Source organism: Eulemur rufifrons, chromosome 28 (assembly GCF_041146395.1).
Source record: "Eulemur rufifrons isolate Redbay chromosome 28, OSU_ERuf_1, whole genome shotgun sequence".
NCBI classification, from domain to species: domain Eukaryota; kingdom Metazoa; phylum Chordata; class Mammalia; order Primates; family Lemuridae; genus Eulemur; species Eulemur rufifrons.
The window spans coordinates 30,456,355-30,476,089 of NC_091010.1; the positions used below are offsets into that span (position 1 = coordinate 30,456,355).

Genomic DNA, 19,735 nt, shown 5'->3' on the forward strand with positions numbered 1-19,735 from the left:
TCCCTTGTTTCCCTTCTTTTGTGTCTATCAGATATTCTTTCAAGTAAAAGCAGGATTATATGGAAAAAGTAACCATTTTAGCTGTCTACTGAATCAATTGCTTAAGTGCTTTTCTTTGAAGCAATTATTGTAATCCAGATGAAACATTTAAAGTAAGTTTGTTTTTATTGTGTGTGGTGGTGAAGCCTACAGAGTGTAAAGTTTGGTACAAATACCTTGATTTCTCTTTTTCTTTCTTTTTTTTTTTTTTTTTTGAGACAGAGTCTTGCTGTGTTGCCTGGGCTAGAGTGCCTACCTCACAGCAACCTCAAACTCCTGGGCTCAAGCAATCCTCCTGCCTCAGCCTCCCGAGTAGCTGGGACAATTGACATGCACCACCACACCTGGCTAATTTTTTTTTTTCTACTTTTAGTTGCCCAGCTAATTTTTTTCTGCTTTTAGTAGAGATGGGGGTCTCGCTATTGCTCAGGCTGGTCTCGAACTCCTGACCTCAAGTGATCCTCCCACCTCGGCCTCCCAGAGTGCTAGGATTACAGGAATGAGCCACCACGCCCAACCAATACCTTGATTTCTGATAGGGCTTTTCCAGTTTTACTCACCATCCCTTTTGGTACCATCAGCATAAATGTGAACACAGTGAAAAAAGCAGAGAATATCTTACTATTAATATAAAAATACTTTTGACTTTATGAACTCCACGAAAGATCTCAAGGACCACTGTAGGGGTACACAGACCTTTTCTTTAATAATTGCTAGTGTAAGTTCATCTTGATACAGATGTGGGGAGATACCATGCCACCAAAAGATTTCTGCTTTTTGAAAACTATAAAGAAAACACATTTCAAATGTCTGCTACATTAAAAAAAAAAAAAAGAGTGAGATAATCTTATCTGAAACCCATGGCCTTGAAATCATTTTTTAAAAATTCTTTACTTTTTTAGTCTAAGGTTAAAAATTTAAAGGTTGCTGTTTCAACTTTTTTAGCATTGGCGTTTAGTCATCTGAGTTGTCTTTCATGTCTACGATGCCTTACGTTTGACGGAACCCTGACAACCAAATCACAGAAAAGTCAATTCATTCCCCCTCCGAAGGCTTTCAGAAATAGTATCAGTTAAGGGTGACAATTTTTGGCTTCACAAAATCGATTGTTCAGAAACAGGTCTTATTTCATGTCTTGAAGTGTCCTATATGCAATGATGACAAGTGTATAAATTAATCCAACTCATATTTTGGTAGTGAGGTAGTATTTTTTCTCTTAAGTCATACAGAAGGGTACTCTATTTTAAATGGTTTACTTAAGTGTAACAGTTTTATCTGTCTCATTTCTTTAAGAAGACTTTTTATGCAATTATGGATGATCATCTGAGTCCTGAGTTGTTTTAAGTCCTGATTTCCTAAAATGTGTACACAGTAAATTTGTTAAACTTGTATATTATTTTAAATCATAGCCCAGGCAGCTATTTAAAGTAATGAAAATTATCTTAGTAATTCACATAATGGGCTATGGTTAAAATTCAGTTCTTAGACTATGGTTTATGTGCTGTTTTTAGAGTGAACCTCAAGAACAGAGAATATTGCAGAAGAAAGGCTAAAAAGTAAATTAGTTAGAGCCAAAGGAGACTTAAAAGGGAGTAGAAGATTAACGAACAAGAGCCTTGGAGATGATCTGGAGATAAATATTACCCTTTGAACTCAAGAAGGGAAATTTACTTGTAATACACTTATAAAAGAAATTCAAATTTACAGAAAAGTAGAGAATATTATAGCAAGCATATAGCACATGCTTACCACTTAAATTTAACAGTTGTTAATATTTTGTTGCATTTGCTTCCATTTTTGTGAAAATATTTTAAACTAAATTAAAGATATCACTACATTTTACTTCTAAATAAGATAACATGCATGGCTAAAAGATAAAGACCTACAAATATAAATTTTACTATGCTGGGATGATTTGAGAACCCCAGAGGGCCTGCCTGAAAGCCTTTGTTTTGCATACTGCAGTGTGCAAGCTAAGCTCTAGCAAAATAGCTTGGGGTGATGAAGGGGATTTTAACAAGGTGTTTAGAGGATTTAGAAGAGGAAGAACACTGAACTGAGGACAAGGACTTAGAAGAGACACAGATATCTAAGGTATAAGATCAATTAAGTTTTGCTATTTGGTATGTGATTTTAACCATTTTTTTCCCTCTCTCTGTAATGTCTTAATTTACATTTGCATTATTCATTCATTCTTTAGAAATTGGATTGTTTTTAACTTGACCCTGACCTTAAGGTGGGTGTGGGGCTGAAAAATGAGGCTTCCCAATGTGTCCATTGGGGCTGCACAGCTAACATGGAAAGAGTCTAGGAATCTGTGCTCTGCAGTTTTAACCAGTCAGCAACAGAATGTCCTATTGGAGATAGTTGATTGCTCCTTTCTTTTTTTCTTTTTTGTTTCTGCATTGAAGTAATGCAGCATGTCTTAATTTATGCGATGCCTTCTCATGCTTAGGTCTCGGATGTGGTTTATTATACACTGCAACAGTGACCATTACGTGCCAGTATTTTGACAGTCGTCGAGGCCTTGCACTTGGCCTGATTTCAACAGGTACGTTTTCAAAATACGTTCACTATTGTCACTATTCTAAACAAAGTGAGCAAAGTAAAACAATATTATCCCTATTCTGAGCAAAGTAAACAAAGTAAAAAGGTACCAAACACAGATATGTTTAACCAACCATTATCCAGCTACCAATCATGTAGCAAAATACATTTTTAGGCTTGGACCTGGTATTATAGCTCACACCTGTAATCCCAGCACTTTGGGAGGCCGAGGTGGGAGGATTGCTTGAAGTCAGGAGTTTGAGACCAGCCTGGGTGACATAGTGGAAACCCGTCTCTATAAAAAAATTTAAAAATTAACCAGGCATGGTCGTGTGTACTTGTAGTCCCAGCTACTTGGGAGACAGGCAAGAAGATTGCTTGAGTCCAAGAGTTCAAGGTTGCAGTGAGCTATGATCATGACACAGCACTCCAACCTGGGTGACAGAGTAAAACCCTAGCTCTAAAATAAAAAAAAAACCAAAAACCAAAAAAAAAACATGGGTTTGTACTGCTAGCAAGTCCATGCCATTAGTGATGCCTTCAGGTTTGGCCTCACTGGCACACACTGATGGGGTTATGATGTAATTTGGTATGACAGTTTTAAACATATCATCAATCTGCTTAGTCTGTTTGTTTTTTTATAGATCTATTTTTTCCTGCTTTTTCACATGATATTTAAATTTTAAAATATTCAATTTTTTTAAACATTGAAATCAGAACCAGATGAAAACAGTGCAAATTAATTGAGCTGACATACCTTGGCATTCCAGTCTGCTTAGTGTGATCAGTGTTAAAAGGTGGCGTATTCACACTGCTACATGAATGTACAAACCAGCGTATTTTGTAATTTAAATTATAATTTAAATATCCTATCAAACTCCACTTTACTTCTCTCATAATTTTATGAATGCATTAAAAATATTAATATGAATTGCTCATTCTGGTGATTCAGCAATGGATTTGAACTATCAGACCATTAGAAATAGCCTAAAACTAAAAGATACTACTCATCTCAAAAAATAAAATGTGAAAATTTGCTTTTCCAAAAGGAATAAGTAGATAGCATAAGGTCTGGCACAGAATCAGTGCAAAACAGGCAGTTGCATGATGGTATTTGTTAAAAATATGGGCTCCTGGAGTCAGACTGACCGAGTGTGAATCCTAATTATGCCATTTACAGCTGTGGCAAATTTCTCAACCTTCTAGACCTAGGTCACTTCACCTGTAGACTGGGAATAATAATAGGACCTACCCAATGGGATACTTTTTTTTTTTTTTTTTGAGACAGGGTCTTGCTCTGTCACCCAGGCTAGAGTGCAGTGGTATCATCCATAGCTCACTGCAATCTCAAACTCCTGGACTCAAGCGATCCTCCTGCCTCAGCCTTCCCAGTAGCTGGGACTATAGGCACGTACCATGACACCTGGCTAATTTTTCTATATTTTGTAGAGATGAGGTCTTGCTCTTGCTCAGGCTGGTCTCAAACTCCTAGCTTCAAGCAATCCTCCCACCTCTGCTTCCCACAGTGCTAGGATTATAGGCGTCAGCCACCGCGCCTGGCCAGGATCCTTAAAAGGATTATGCAAGATCATGCAATGTAAAGTGGTTATCAGTGTCTGAACTATAAATGTTAATTATTATATGTTCTATCAGTATTGCTGCTATTATTATCTCGTTATCTTCAATATTCTTGTTGTGATTTTAATATGAAGTTACATATGAATACCAGTGTAAAAAATAAATTGAGTTGTGATACTACTAATTCTTGTCCTAGGAGCCTGAAATGATAAGGGATTAAGACTGACCATCTCCCATTCCCTTTTTAGGTTCAAGTGTTGGCCTTTTTATATATGCTGCTCTGCAGAGGATGCTGATTGAGTTCTATGGACTGGACGGATGCTTGCTGATTGTGGGTGCTTTAGCTTTAAATATATTAGCCTGTGGCAGTCTGATGAGACCACTCCAGTCTTCTCATTGCCCTTTGCCTGAAAAGACACCTCTGGAAAATGTACCAGATAAATACTCCATTTACAATGAGAAAGAAAAGAACCTGGAAGAAAACATAAACATTCTTGACAAGAGCTTCTGTGGTGAGGAAAAATGCAAGAACATTATAGCCAATGGTGACTGGAAACAGGAGAGTCTCCTTCATAAAAACCCCACAACCATTGCACACACAAAAGAGCCTGAAACATACAAAAAGAAAGTTGCAGAACAGACATATTTTTGCAAACAGCTTGCCAAGAGAAAGTGGCAATTATATAAAAACTACTGTGGCGAAACTTTGACTCTTTTTAAAAACAAAGTATTTTCAGCACTTTTCATCGCTATCTTACTTTTTGACATTGGAGGGTTTCCACCTTCATTACTTATGGAAGATGTAGCAAGAAGTTCAAATGTGAAGGAAGAAGAGTTTATCATGCCTCTTATTTCCATTATAGGCATTATGACAGCAGTTGGTAAACTCCTTTTGGGAATACTGGCTGACTTCAAGTGGATTAACACCTTATATCTTTATGTAGCTACCTATATCATCATGGGCCTGGCCTTGTGTGCAATTCCATTTGCCAAAACTTATGTCACATTGGCAATACTTTCTGGGATCATAGGGTTTCTTACTGGTAATTGGTCCATTTTCCCATACGTGACCACAAAGACTGTGGGAATTGAAAAATTAGCCCATGCCTATGGAATATTAATGTTCTTTGCTGGACTTGGAAATAGCCTTGGACCACCCATTGTTGGTAAGATATTTATCTTAAATTCAACTTATTTTACTGTTCTTCATTGTAGCATCTCCAGATATAGAAATTCAGATTGTAGTAATAGCACAGATTTATATAAAATAAATCTGCATGCAATGTCTCATAGTAAATGATTTATTTAAGATTGCTTTGATATAGTTTAGAAAGTCAATATATGTGCTATAGGATTTGTGTTTATTCTTTATTTGGGAGAAACTCAAAATATATGCTTATTTTTGTCCAAATACTTGAGAGATTTTCATCTTCTAACTCCCAAGAAGCCAAGTTGGAAGTATTGAAAGACTATATATCCTAATCCTAACTATATATAAAAGTGATGAAATTAGGGTTTGGGCTTGACATTTCATTCCATTTCTATGAAACTCACTCTTTTCTTCTTGTTTTTTCAGGTTGGTTTTATGACTGGACCCAGACCTATGACATTGCATTTTATTTTAGTGGCTTCTGTGTCCTGCTGGGAGGATTTGTTCTGCTGCTGGCAGCCTTGCCCCTTTGGGATACATGCACCAAGCAACTCCCCAAGCCAGCTCCAACAACTTTCTTGTACAAAGTTGCCTCTAATGTTTAGGAGAATATTGGAAGGCATCATTTTTTGCTGTTTTATTTTTGCTACCACATAGCAAAAATATTTTAACTAATTCTCAAGAGTCGAGACATTTGTCATAGCAAAATTTCACTGTGGCTGACTCTGAATTTTTTTTTTTTACACATCCTATTCTTTATGTACTGTATATGTAGCCTCTATGTCATGTATTTTTTTTTTCTCTTTTTTCCCCCCAAGAAGTGGGACTATTCTGTATTCTGTTATTCATTGGTTCTTAACATTGTAAATATTTTGGCCAGCCGCAGAAGGCTTTCTCTATGTAAAGAAGTATCGTTTCTCTGCTGACTCCATTTGTTCCACTGCAAGGCACCTAAGAGGGGTCTCTTTTATTTTAAAACTGATACAAGCACCATAATGGGATATGTGTTAAGGCCATTAGGGAAGAAATCATGCTCTTCTCTGTGTTAGACTAGCTAGTAAATAGGCTTCAAGCTAGCCAGGAAATTAGAGCGGTTGTTAAAATAGCCTTAACAATTGCAGTGGAGCAAACTGGTCATTTAAAAAAAAAAGATACTTTTGCTTACAGCTACCAGTTTCATTATGCGTTATTTCATTATTTACTTTGATGAAGCACCCACATGTTGTTTGGTGCCTACTGAGCATAAACCGTTTCAGTTCCTAAGGTGTTTGCCAAGATGCAGGCAAACTCCAACCAGCAAAGTAGTCACCGTAGCCTAGCTTCATGGCTGGCCACTGTAACCTTGCTCACTTTTGTTTGTCAGCATCCACTCAGCTGGTGTTTCCCAGGAAGTGCTGATTTTATCTGTTTCCAAATTGGAAATGCATTTTTCAACCATTCCGTTCTGGCAAATGGGAAACATCCATTTTCTTTGGGCACAGTGGGGATGGATTGCAAGTTTTTGCATGTCTTCCCAATGAAGCATTGATTTGCTACTGTCAGATTTTACCACTATCAAATTTTAATTCAAGGGCAGAAATAAAAAGTGAGTGAGAATGTGAGAGAGAGAGAGAGAGAGAGAGTGCTCTGAGTCTGTGTGGGACATGGGAAAGGAAAAGGGGAATAAAGAATTAATACCTTCCCTTATCCAACTTCATATAATCTTAAGAATAATGTTTTAGGAAGAAAATCAGTGTTAAATAAGTTGATTTTTTTCCCTAAAGACATGGGTTTTAAACTTCGGTATGCATCAGAATTCCCTATGGATCCTTCTAAAAATGTAGGTGCCTGGGTACCATGCTTAGAGATTTCAAGTCTGTAGTTCTAGGCTGTGGCCCAAGCATCTATATTTTTAACAAATTTGTCAAGTGATTCTGGTAACACAGCCTGGATGGAGAATGACTGTTATAAGATTGGCAATGGAGAAACATGTATCCTCTTAAATAATCATGAAAAAATAAACCACAAGGGGCTTTTATAAATAAATAGCCAAGTGTTTTTTAAATAGGAGGCACCCTTCCCATTGTGCCAAAAATCATGTTTTCATTTCTTTTGAAATACGTAAGGTTATTTTATACTTCTATGTTGCCTTTCTTCGAAGGCGCCTTCAAGCACTTTATAAGCATGAATCCTCACAACACCTCTGTGAGGTAGGTAAATAGTACCTTTCTGTGTAGTAAACCTGGAGCATGGAATATTTCATAGCTGGGTTCAATCTACTCAATAATGCAATAATGGGGCTTCAGGGTGCCTTGGACTTCTGCTCCACACTCAGACTTCTGGAAAGTTTTCTGTACCTCATTCTTTAGTCACTGTCAAAGTTAGTAAATAAAATAAGTGACTTTTTAAAAAAACTACATGTTTTTGTGTTGAAAGTTCCTTTTTTTCAATATTATGTTCAGGAAATCCGATAACCTGAAAAAGTTTGACTTTTATGACATCTCCACATTCATCCATGTTGTTAATTGTCCAAATGCATCTTCACTACGTCTACTAATATTATCCCATGTGTGTGTTATCTATTGTCTAGGGGGTGAATTTTAGGTTACAATAAAATATTTGTGTTTGTTTGTTTGGCATCAGTTTGTTTGCTTTCTCTCCTCTTAGTTTTTCCTCCCAATAATATCGACACTTCACTTGAATATAAAAATATAAATTATTGGGTGCAATTCAGACTCCAGAATTTGGTGATTGGACAAGAGCATATTCAAAAGTCAATTTGCTTAACTATTTTGAACATTGCCTTCCAAAAAGCTAATATATCAGACCTGCAAAATCCTCCTGAGGAAAAGAGGACAGATTCCTCTCTCTGATTCTTAATAATGATGCCACCAATCATTTATAGAATTCTTAATATGTTCCAAGTTTATATTGTTTAACCCTCATAATAACCTTGTGAGGTACGGATTAGGACTCTCATTTTATAATTCTGATGAGCCCCCCAGGAGCCAAGTGATGATCTAATTTTCTCTGAGGTAAACATGTCATGGGGGAAGGGAGAAGGTACAGCCACCAATTTTTAAAGCGCCCCCGAGGAACTGTTCCCAAGGACCAGGAGTTCCAGCACTGGGAGGTCATGACCGAAGGTATAACATGTACCAGCCGACTAATCCTATACCTGAGATAGCCCCAACTCTTAGCAATCAATATAGAATTATCTTAACTCAGCATGTTCTAGTACATAACGGAGAGTTCTATTTTGAAGGAAAGAAGGTCTCATTTTTTTCTTTTACATAGAAAGAGTATTATATTGAACACATAAAATACATGATTTATATTGTATTAGCACTGCCATACAATTTCTCCTTCATTAATAGCAATCTTGGGACCTTTTGCTGTCTAGTCAATTGTGTCTGATGGGAAGCCAGTTAGTAAGAGCCCTCTGTGAGTAAGGGGTTTAGCCACACTCAGTTAAAATGATCAAAGATCTACGAATACATGGATGATATTTGGGGATGCAGCACACATACTCTTTAAGGCTGTGATTCCACAACCAGATCACCTGGGTTCAAGTTCTCTCTCAGTCCTTGTGAGCCCTTGTGACTGTGAGCAAATTATTTAGCCTCTCAAAGCCTCAGTTTCCTCATTTATAAAACACATCATAGAGAGACAGTGGGAATTAAATAAGCTGACCCATATATATGCCTGGCACATGGTAGGTGTCTAGTAAATCTTAGCTATTATTTTTGTTGTCATTATTCTTACGTGTGTGGCTTCTCTGTACCTGAGGGAGGCATTGAGTGTTCCTAGGCACAGGTGTAGGGTAAATGTTTGCATTAAAGGGCTTCATTTAGAAGAAGAATAATGAGCCTTCTGTTATCCCTAACTTTACTACTGTCACAGCTCTGGCCTCCCCCAGGCGTGTTCTTGTCAAAATCTTTTATCCTTAGGGATTCATGACTCAGCACATTTCTCTGGAATTGCTATTCAGAAGCTCTGACACAAAACAAAACACACACTGTTCGTCCACAAATCAAATAGAATCCACTCTGTAAATAGAATTGCTTTGGGAATTTGAACTTTTTTTTTTTTTTTTTTTTCCTTAAGAACTCTCATCTGAGCTGCTCAGACGGTAGGCCTGAAATTAGGCAGAAAGCAAAATGATCTGATTTGTTTACTGAGCGCTAATTGGCTTCAGCTCAGGGCCCTTACCTCATTGCTTTCCAGCCTTTGAGATTTACTCTTGAGGGACTGTAATTCCTTGCCAGGTCTTCTGGGATTCTATTCCTGGCAGATCTAAACCACATGAGTTGCTTTTTACCACATGCATTCCTTGTCCTAAAGAGTCATTTACTTTTATTCTTTCTCCTTGCAAAAAGAAAATACATGTAACCTAAACATTTGTCTGACCATAATATTCTGAAATTAAAAAGAAATTAAAAAAAGAAATAAAAGAATGTCTTCTAAAGTAAATAATAAATATAAAATAAAAAGAAAATACAATATATTTTTAATTTAATCAGTTTTTTTTTTCTAAGTGGTATTCTAAAATATTTGCGAATGAAGGAGCTCTGGAAATTTTACCTCAAAATATGACTCCTGGGTGTAAACAGTATTTCAAATTAAAGGCCCTTAGAGATTAACAGACCTTGGGGAGTGTTTTCCTTCTATCTGCATAAACCAGAAGGACCCATCAAAAGAACTATTGACTTCCCTTCCCCTCCCTGTTATCTCAATATATTGCAGGAGAGAAGATCAAGAATGCAACCATAACTGGTCCAAATCATTCTAAATATAATACCTGTCTCTCAGGTTAATTTGCAAGTCAATCTGTTTCCTCCATCCATTCCTTCTCCCAAGTATCTATTCATCCTCCCTAACAACCATTTATTGCCCCTAAGCAGAATTACCTATATTCCTTATCTCTCCCTTCCCTCTAAAAGGAGGGTATATAAATTTCTGGACCTCACTGGGATGTTGGGTAAGCCCATGTACACAGTAAATAAACCTCTTTTATTAATCTGCCTTAACTGTGAGTTGATCTTTCAGTGAAAGGGGAGAGGGGAAGTTTCCCCTCAACCCCACCATGTTACTGAAAGTTCGATATGTGTCCCTGCAGCTGAACTGAGGAAGACAAGCAGTTTGAAGGAAAGGAAAGAGAAGTTTATTAATTTGTTGGCAAATGAGGAGGATGGCAGACTCTCCCCTTAAAGTACCATCGTTCTATATATAAGCAGAAATACAGAACTTTTAAAAGGAGTTTTCCGCTTTAGGTTATTGTTGTTTAAATTCCAATTCCCTTGAGCCATCTCCTTTGGTACAAAGAATCAAGAACACTCCCCCCACCTCCCCCCCTCTGATTACTGGCCTCATACAGGGATACAGGTTTTAATTTCCAAAAAGGATGGGAGGGTTTTAAAGAGACAGCTCATAAAACATTTTACCCTTTTTCAGGTCGTTACCTCTATTACAACAATAAGCAACATGTCTTCAATAAAAAATAATTAACTGTGGTTAAGGTGCTGTCCTGCTGTAGGTCACCTTAAAGCTACATAACCACAAAGATATGCCTGTGTTTTCTTCCTGGAAAAGTTCCTGATGTGATAATGCAAGTCATTATTCCTTCAGCTTAGATCTGAAAACTCCTGAACATCTACAGTTTTAAACAGGGCATTGCTAATATAGCCCAAGTGGCTCTAGGACCCTAACGTCAAAGGAGCAGGTGATTTTCTGAAAAGCACTTCCTAATAAACTTCCTGCATGCAAACTCTGTACCGTAGTCTGTTTCCCAGAAACCCAACTAAAGACAATTGTAATCCCAACATAGTGGGATGATGCCATGCATGCAGGGCCATCAGAGCAGAGAGGGAGGAGGACATATTTCTTGAGGGCCTTTTCTGTGTCCAGTATTGTTCCAGGTACTTCATGAACCGTGTCTTGTCCTGTTTAAGTTCCAAAGGCATTGACAAGAGTGGCTGCTTGACTATCAGAATGCCACAAAGACACCTTTTATCTCAGGACATCTCAGGTCTGGCTCTTTCTTGGCAGGTCCATGTGCTTCATTTTTTATTCATCCAACACATTTTAACTGAGCACCTAGTATGTGTTAGGCACACTCCCAGGCACCTGGGATATAATAGTGAGCAATAGATAGATAGATAGATGATAGATAGATAATAGATAGACAAGATTCCTGTCCTCTTTGAGTTTGCCAGAGCCCCAGAGCTGATCAGAAAGTTAGACTGGTGTCTAAGAAGATGTTTGAGGTTCCTGGGATTGGGGGGCATGGTGGCTCATTGAGTGACCTGAGTGTTTAGGAGTATCATGAGAAGATAGTCATGTTAAACCTTTGCTACCCTAGGAAACTGCCTCTGGACAGTGCCTTGTTGGGCACAGACAGTATTTACCTCCATGGCAACCCTTTTCTCTGATGTGTTAACACATTTGATTAGTGATAGCCAAGTGCTACTGGTCAGAGCTCCTGCGCAGATATCTGCTCAGAGCCATTGTATTTGTGTATTATATTGCTCAGAAGGCAATCTGCTTGGACAGTGCTTAACATTTACTCAGGGAGCCACCATCACCATGAGACAGATGAGGAAATTGAGGGACCAGGAAATTCAAGCAATTTCTGTATTTTAGTCAACTAAATGCTTGGTTGTCTCATTTTTGTGATGTTAAGATTGATCAGGCCGGGCGCAGTGGCTCACGCCTGTAATCCTAGCACTCTGGGAGGCTGAGGTGGGAGGATCGTTTGAGCTCAGGAGTTTGAGACCAGCCCGAGCAACAGAGAGACCCCGTCTTTACTAAAAATAGAAAGAAATTATATGGACAACTAAAAAAATATATATATATATATGTATATACATATAAAAATTAGCCAGGCATGGTGGCGCATGCCTGTAATCCCAGCTACCCCGGGAGGCTGAGGCAGGAGGATGGCTTGAGCCCAGGAGTTTGAGGTTGCTGTGAGCTAGGCTGACGCCACAGCACTCTAGCCTGGGCAACAGAATGAGACTCTGTTTCAAAAAAAAAAAAAAAAGATTGATCAGTGGGTCCAGGACATCAGCATGATTGTCTACTGTGAATTTCCCCTCATATTGTCTTCACCTAATGGTTTTTGTATTAATAGCTATTTATGAACATTGTTTATGCTCATTATTTCAGTAGAGGTTGCAAAATGGTCATTTTTTGATTCTATCATTCTTTCATTTATTAGCTGACATACTTCTATAAAGAGAAAGTTCCTCCTCCTTAACTACTGATTTACTGTGCATTCAAGACAAGCAAGAAAAAATTGGATTATTTTTCTTTATTTATCAGTTTCAGAAAAATAATTTGGTTTTCTGCCATCCTCCAAATGTGACCAATGAGTTTTTTCCCCCGTGAGAGCAGATATCATTATGAACTCATGGATTTTAAATGTGTGGGCAGGAGGAGTTTCCAGCAATGGCAGATTTTTCTTTTTAATGCTCAAATTTTTCTATCAAATTGACTCCTGAGTCCTAATAAAGTCAATAGTCTTTGACAATTTTTTTACTTCCTCAGAGGACAAGATGTCTTAGGATCATCTTGTATATTTTCTTGTATATTTTCATCTTGAATATTTTCTGGGTTTGATGTGGGGTGTGAAGGAGAGAGGTAAGGACAATTCCAAGGCTTTTGGCTTCAACAACTGAAAAGATGGAGTTGCCATTTCCTGAGATGGGAAAAGTTTTGCAGGTTGTAAAATAAGAGTTCTGCTGTGGATGAGTTAAGCTTGAGATATCTACTGTGCAAGTGGAGATGTTGAGCAGGCGATTAGGTGTACAGGCATGGAGTTCAGGGTTGCTGTCTGTGTATTTGGGAGTTGTTAGTCATATAGAAAGTATTTAAAGCAGGGTGTCTGGATGAGATCTCTTGGAAGCGAGTGAAGAGAGGTGAGGACTGAGTTTGAGCATTCCGTTATTTAGAAAATTGGCAGGTAAGATGGAACCAACAAAGGAGGCTGAAAAGGACCCAGTCAGTAAGGTAGGAGGAAAAAGAATAATGTCCCTGGAGTCAAGTGAAGAAAGTGATCCAAGAAGGAGGGAGTGATCGAATGTGTTAAACGATGCTGATGAGTAGAATAAGGCGAGGCTTGCACACTGATCGCTGGCTTTAGCAGTGTGGAGATCATTTGGTGATCTTGGTACGTAGCTTGGAGGAATAGTCAGCCCACAGACCTCTCATTAGAGTGGCTTCAGGAGAGAATGCGGGAAAAGTGATTGGAAACTCTCAATATAAACAACTCTTAAGGAGTTTTATTCTTGTGTATGATAAAAATATTAACTCTGTTGACTGACTTCAGCATGGTGCTAATTACTAATAGTCCAAAATTTCTGTCTCCATCCCTCTGTGAGATTTAAATACAGGGCCAATTCACTTGGCTCTGTCTCATGGCCAAAATTGAATTCCTGACTTTGATCATCCTTGATACTCACCTGTAGCAATGACCTGAGAGAGTACAGTGGATCATTACAAACTCATCCACGGTCCTGGAAAAATAACTTGAAATGTCTGTCTCACTAAAAGGTGCTCCCTGGCCTTCTTTCCCATGAGGAAAGAAGAAGGCTGAGGAATTGCCTTAGGGCACAGAGCTGGGATGAACATCCAGGACTTCTGACCACCTGTCTCCCGTTGTTCCCATTTAGTCGGATTCTCCTGGCTAGCTCAGCCCCGTGCACTGAGCCAGATCTGTTCTCCTGTGCGATACCTTCCTGGTAACAGGAAGGGAAAGAAGGATGGCCAGCCTGCCCCAGTGTCTGGGAGTCATGGACTCCAGCCTGAGCTCTTTCTCTTCTCTTTGACTCTTGTAGATGGTCTGTTTTTCACAGTTTCTGTCTCAAAGTTTAATGGGAGGTGACAAGCCTATCAGATTATACCAGGGGACATCTCCTTCTAATAAAATCAAATATAGCTCCTTTTAAAATCAAGAGATTAAAGCATTAGATGACATATTAACTCAACAGGTGGCCTTTCATTGTGTGTTCCTGAAATTACATAACTTCTCTTCCATTTCCAAGAATGTTCCAGTACTAATTTTAGAGAGTGTAAATCACACACTAATATTCCTAGTCAAAGGAAATGAAACATGTCTATATGTTATGCATAAATGGGAGGGCATTGAGGGGAAGTTCAGAACTGAGGTGGTGGAATAAATGAACCTGAATTTTTTCTGAAAGCTGATTGTTCCTCCTTTGAGACATTATAATGGCTTCAAAGAGGCATCAAGGTGAGATTGCTAGTATTCTCAAGCAGCAAACACACATTCAGTGTCTGCAGAGTCTGCAGGATATGGGGCACTGGTCTGGTTACTGATTACACAGTGAGGTGCATTTAAAAATGACAGGTTTTATTATTCCAGGTTAATTTCTGTTTTCTAGCTCTAGATCCTTAATGGAATTACTAAAGATATCTTGAACTCAGAGGGGAGAGAAGGCAGATGGAAATTACTCCACTAATCACATTTGACATTGTAGCATGGAGGGCTAAGTATCATAAGACAGTCTACATGAAGGAAAGGCCAAAAGACTGTGGGAAAATGGTGATGAAGCCACACATGGTCTACAAGTGGTCTTTCTCTAGTTCAGCTGTAAATGTGTATCCAAAGGAGGCGTGTAGAGGGGGTGGATGCATGTGCTTGGGAACCCTTAAATCAAACAGGCTGCTTTAAGAGGTGAACACACATCTGGGGAATATGTGATGATACAGCCACTCTCATACACCATGATGACAGATATGAGAGTAAACTGTTCATAGACAATTTGGCAATTTCTATCAAAATCTGAATGTACATACCTTTGACCAAGCAGTTTCACTATTAAGAATTTATATTGATCTTGGCTGGGCATGGTGGTTCACATCTGCAATCCCAGCACTTTGGAAGACCAAGGCAGGAGGATCGCTTGAGGCCAGGTTTTTAAGACCAGCTTAGGCAACATAGCAAGACCCTGTCTCTACAAAAAAAAAAAAAAAAAGAAAGAAAGAAAGAATGAAAAATAATAGCCTGGTGTGGTGGCATGCACCTGTAGTCCCAGCTACTTGGGAGGCTGAGGCAGGAGGATTGCTTGAACCCAGGAGTTTGAGGTTGCAGTGAGCTGTGACTGGGCCACTGCACTCCATCCTAGACAAAAGAGTGAAACCATGTTTCCGAAAAAAAGAAAGAAAAGAAAGAATTATTAGCAGCATTATTTGTAAGAATGATGTTGGAAACAACCTCAATGTGTAAGAATGGAAGGTTTGATAAAGACATTATATTGACACAATGAACTGCCATGCAGCCAATAAAGAGAATAAGAGAGACTGAGATGTGCTGATATGGAATGTGTTTCATGACATATTAAGAGAAGGGGTGTGCATGTGTGTGTGTGTGTGTGTGCGTGCGTGTGATCCAGTCAGGATCCCATTGAGAAACTTAATTTGTTCCAGATGGTTCAAATGTTGAGATTTTAATGAATGGACTGTGAACAGAAGTGTGGGCAGGGCATGTTAAGACACTCAGATACTGGCACTGGCAGGAAACCTTTGCCACAGTAGACACTGTGCTGCTCCACCCCGGTCTCCTTTTCAGGGCCGATGCCCCACCCACAGGGGCTGGGATCATCACAGCTGACTCTTCACTGGAATTGCCCTCATCCGCCACAGGGGACAGCCTCATGCAGGTTACACTTTCTCCTGGGGGTGGCCATGGCCAATGACTGTCTGATTTTGGGATACAAAAGCCCAGCCACCTTCCCCAGTGTGGGACAATTCTGAAGGGCAGCCCCAGATCCAGAGCTTTCTGGAGATTAGCTGAGGCCTCACTGAACTGCATTTCAGGCCAGCTTCTCCTTCCAGCCAATCCTGCTTTTCTACTTTCCTTACAGGTGCTTCTCCCAAAGCACCCCTCAATGAGTCATCTGCATGTACCTCTCCATCTCAGTCTGTTTCCGGGAAACCTGATCTAGGGCACATCCCTGGAGCTGAAGGTGCCAAAGGTGCTGGAGCCTGGAGCAGAGGTGGCCTGCAGAAGCTGGCGTGGTGGAGGGATGCAGGGCCAGAGCAGGGGAGAGTAGAGACACCCAAACTTTGCTCTCCTCCCACTCCCCAACCCCCTTTCCTTCGTCTCTCACTGGACAACCCCTGCTGGAAACCAGCCCGAAGGGTGTCTGGGTAATGAGGTCCACAGGGGCCACTCCTGGGAACAAAGAATAGGACACAGAGTGGACTAGGAGTGGGGAGCGGTAAAATAGAGAATAAGTAGCACAGGATCTCCCATTTATGTAAACAGGAGGCATCTATAAATATGTGCATATATGCACACACAAAATGTGCTGGATATGCACAGAAAACTTCTCGAATAGTATGGAAGGAAACTGTAAATAGCGGTTGCTTCTGGTAAGAATAAGTGTGGACCTACGGTATGTAGAAGAGTTGTCCTTCATTCATTCTCTTCTGGTTGTTTGAATATTTTTTGAAATATAAGTGCATATGTATTGAATATTGTATTTGAAACAAATGTTAAATGAAAGTGTTGGGAATTAAAGAGAGAAGTTGCGGTCAATGATCGGTTTTTTAATGCACAGATGGTTGCTAGATTCCTTGCATTGTACACCATGAATACAATGAGAAAAGTTCCCTGCTTTAATGAGGAATTTAAAGTTTAGTGTGGTGCAAACAGTGACAACAGTGCAATGGGACAGTGCTGTCATGGAGGTGGGTGGCAAGGTATGACGGACCAGAGAAGAAAGTGAGTCTAAATCTCTCCAGTAGGTCGTCAGCTTACAGGAGATGGAGCCAGGGCTGAGGCTAACATGCGGCTGGCCTGTAGAACTTGCTAAGGACGATGGGAGGAGAGGAAGCCCTATGGATATAGAATGGCAAGAGGAGGGGGAGGGCAGAAAAAATGGCGGATTAGTGGTGACCGCATGGCTCTCTGCTCCCAGAGTAGGAGGTGAAGAAGGTGGACAGCTACACATGAGTGGATCCCTCTCCCACAGGAACAGCATTGTGAATCTGCAGAGAAGCAGCGCCAGACAAGCAGCGCTGGGAAAAAAAAAAGGTGAGTTGGAGAATCGATGGCAAAGCCTGGAAAGTGAGAGATATACAATAGGGATATACAATAGGGAATAGAGCGTGGGACAACTGCGCCCATTGGCCGGCGGGGGCAGTGTGATCTGACCCACAGCAGGGCGACTCCTCCTCCACCGACCTCCACAGCCTCTCAGGTAGGGAAGCGCCTGAAGTCGGCGTGAAGCTGCGGCTGTGTGGAGAAGAGACAAAAGCGGGAAACATTTTGGACTCTCCAGTGCTCTGTGCTAGGTCTGCCCTGGGCGGGGGAGGGACTGGTCTGAGTGGACACTTCCCGGGTCCACAGGAGGGAGTTTGGAGACAGGCACCTCGCCTCTGGTGGCCTCCGGGACCAGAACAAGGGAGGTGAACGCCGAAAGGGAGGCTCTGCCCTTGGAAACCGCCGAAGATTCAGCTGGCGAAGGGTGGGACAGAGAGTACAGGAGCCCCTACTGGCCTGACGTGAGTCAGGGCGTCAGGGAAGCAGTGGGGACAGCCAGTGGCTCGTTGAGACAGCGTGCTAACCCCAGCACCCACTGCCCCCCCCCCCCCAGCAGTCGCCTCCAGTGCTGGCTCTCTGTGGGTAGGCAGCTGCCATTTTGGGGGTCCATACCCTAAAAACACTGTGGCATGTTGCCCATCTGGGCACCGCGCCTTTTCCAGGCCAGCAGGGCAAGCCCAGGCAACTGGATTCAGGTGGCGCCACTGCCCCTGCCTGGCAGAGCAGGCCCCACCCTTGGAGGAGGGGATTAATAAAAGAAGCTGCTTTCTGAACATTCCACCTCCAACCCAGCCGCTTGCCTTTTGGAACCGGCTGGAGAAACCCCGCCCTTGAAGGGGCGGAGTGATGTGAAAGGCCGCTTTCTGGGCTGAGACATGCGGTGGTCTCAGGCAATGCCCCTCTCCCAGCCCCGCAGGGTATACTCTGCCCTTGGAGGCTAGGAGAATGGAGAAAATTTGCTTTCTCTGTGCTACTGGAGTGAATCTGTGGGACCTTGGAACTAAGCAAAAGGGGGCAGACTGTTGATTTGGTCCAGTGGGTTGGTTTTGATCATCTGATAAGAACATAACATTAGGGCTCGCCCTCGGTGCCCAGGCTGCTGCCAGCTTTGGGACTTGTAGTCTGGGAAGGAAAATCTTGGCCAGAGTCCTTAGCAATTGCACCAATTGATACCCCGCACCTGGAGCTGCCTTGCAAGTGTGGTGAATGAGCCCTGAATAACATATTAGCAGCTCTGCCCTAGCAGCAGATCAAGCAACCACAGAAGTATATGCTCTCGGGCTCACAGGTACCTGTTGCTCTTCTTATCCCACCTAAAGTGGCAACAGGGCTCAAGTAACCCTTGGGAGTGACAAGACATTTCCCAAAGACCAGGTCACTTGTATACCCCTTTCGGGGGGTTAGAGCCCAATACAAAGGTATTGGAATACCTTCATAATGGACTCCTTGATGCAAACTATGAGCAACAAAAGGGAGGGTAACCCCAGAGCCCAACACAGTGCCTTCCATCTCAAACTAGTGGAAGGCAGCAGAGTCACACACACAAGAGACCACCTGGGAGACTAAGTAAGGGGTCCAAACTCACTAATCTCCTTTGACAAGAGGTGAAGACAACAGGTCAGAGACAATCCAATAGGCTAAAACATCTCTAAGGCAATATAGGACCAGAGCACATCTCCCCAGCCCTGTCAGGGAACGTCCCTTTGGGGACTTGGAGTTAAAGCCATAAACCGACCCCAGTACCCCTAGTTCTTGACAAAGTAGCCTGATGAGAAAGAATCAGTGAAAGAACATGGGAAACATGAAGGATCAGAGAGAAAAGTCACCTCCAAAAGAAAATATTCCATCTCCATCAATAGATACCAACTTACACGATATGATTACATTGACAGAGGAAGAATTCCGAATATGGTTTGTAAGAAAACTCAATGGAATTGAAGAGAAAATAAAAACCCAACATAAAGAAGCCACAAGAACAGTACAGGAAATGAATGAAAAATTCTCTAAAGAAATTGAAATACTATGGAAAAACCAAACAGAAATCTTGGAAAAGAAGGAGGCTTTCAAGGAACTTCAAAACATAGTGGAAAGCCTCAAGAACAGAATGGATCATGCAGAGGAAAGAATCTCAGAACTTGAAGATAATGCCTATGTGATAAACAAATCGGATGAAGAAAAAGAACACAGAAACAAGAGATACGACCAAAACATACAAGAAATGTGGGATTATATAAAGAAGCCAAATATAAAAAATCATTGGCATCCCAGAGAGAGAAGAAGAAAATACACAAGGTCTGGAAAGCTTATTTCATGGAATACTGGAAGAAAATATTCCTGGCCTGGCCAGAAATCTAGATATCCAGATACAAGAA

The 19,735-nt window shown here is 40.8% G+C and overlaps 1 protein-coding gene across 1 annotated transcript in view; it reads left to right on the forward strand.

The window, feature by feature from the left end:
- SLC16A9 (solute carrier family 16 member 9) overlaps positions 1-7,932 on the forward strand; it is a 45,814-nt gene extending 37,882 nt beyond the window's left edge. The window contains exons 4-6 of the mRNA XM_069460599.1: positions 2,495-2,590; positions 4,413-5,330; positions 5,741-7,932. Coding sequence (XP_069316700.1) covers positions 2,495-2,590; positions 4,413-5,330; positions 5,741-5,919 — 1,193 coding nt within the window. The 3' untranslated portion in view covers positions 5,920-7,932. The remainder of the gene's footprint in view (positions 1-2,494; positions 2,591-4,412; positions 5,331-5,740) is intronic.
- The last annotated feature ends 11,803 nt before the right edge of the window (positions 7,933-19,735 follow it).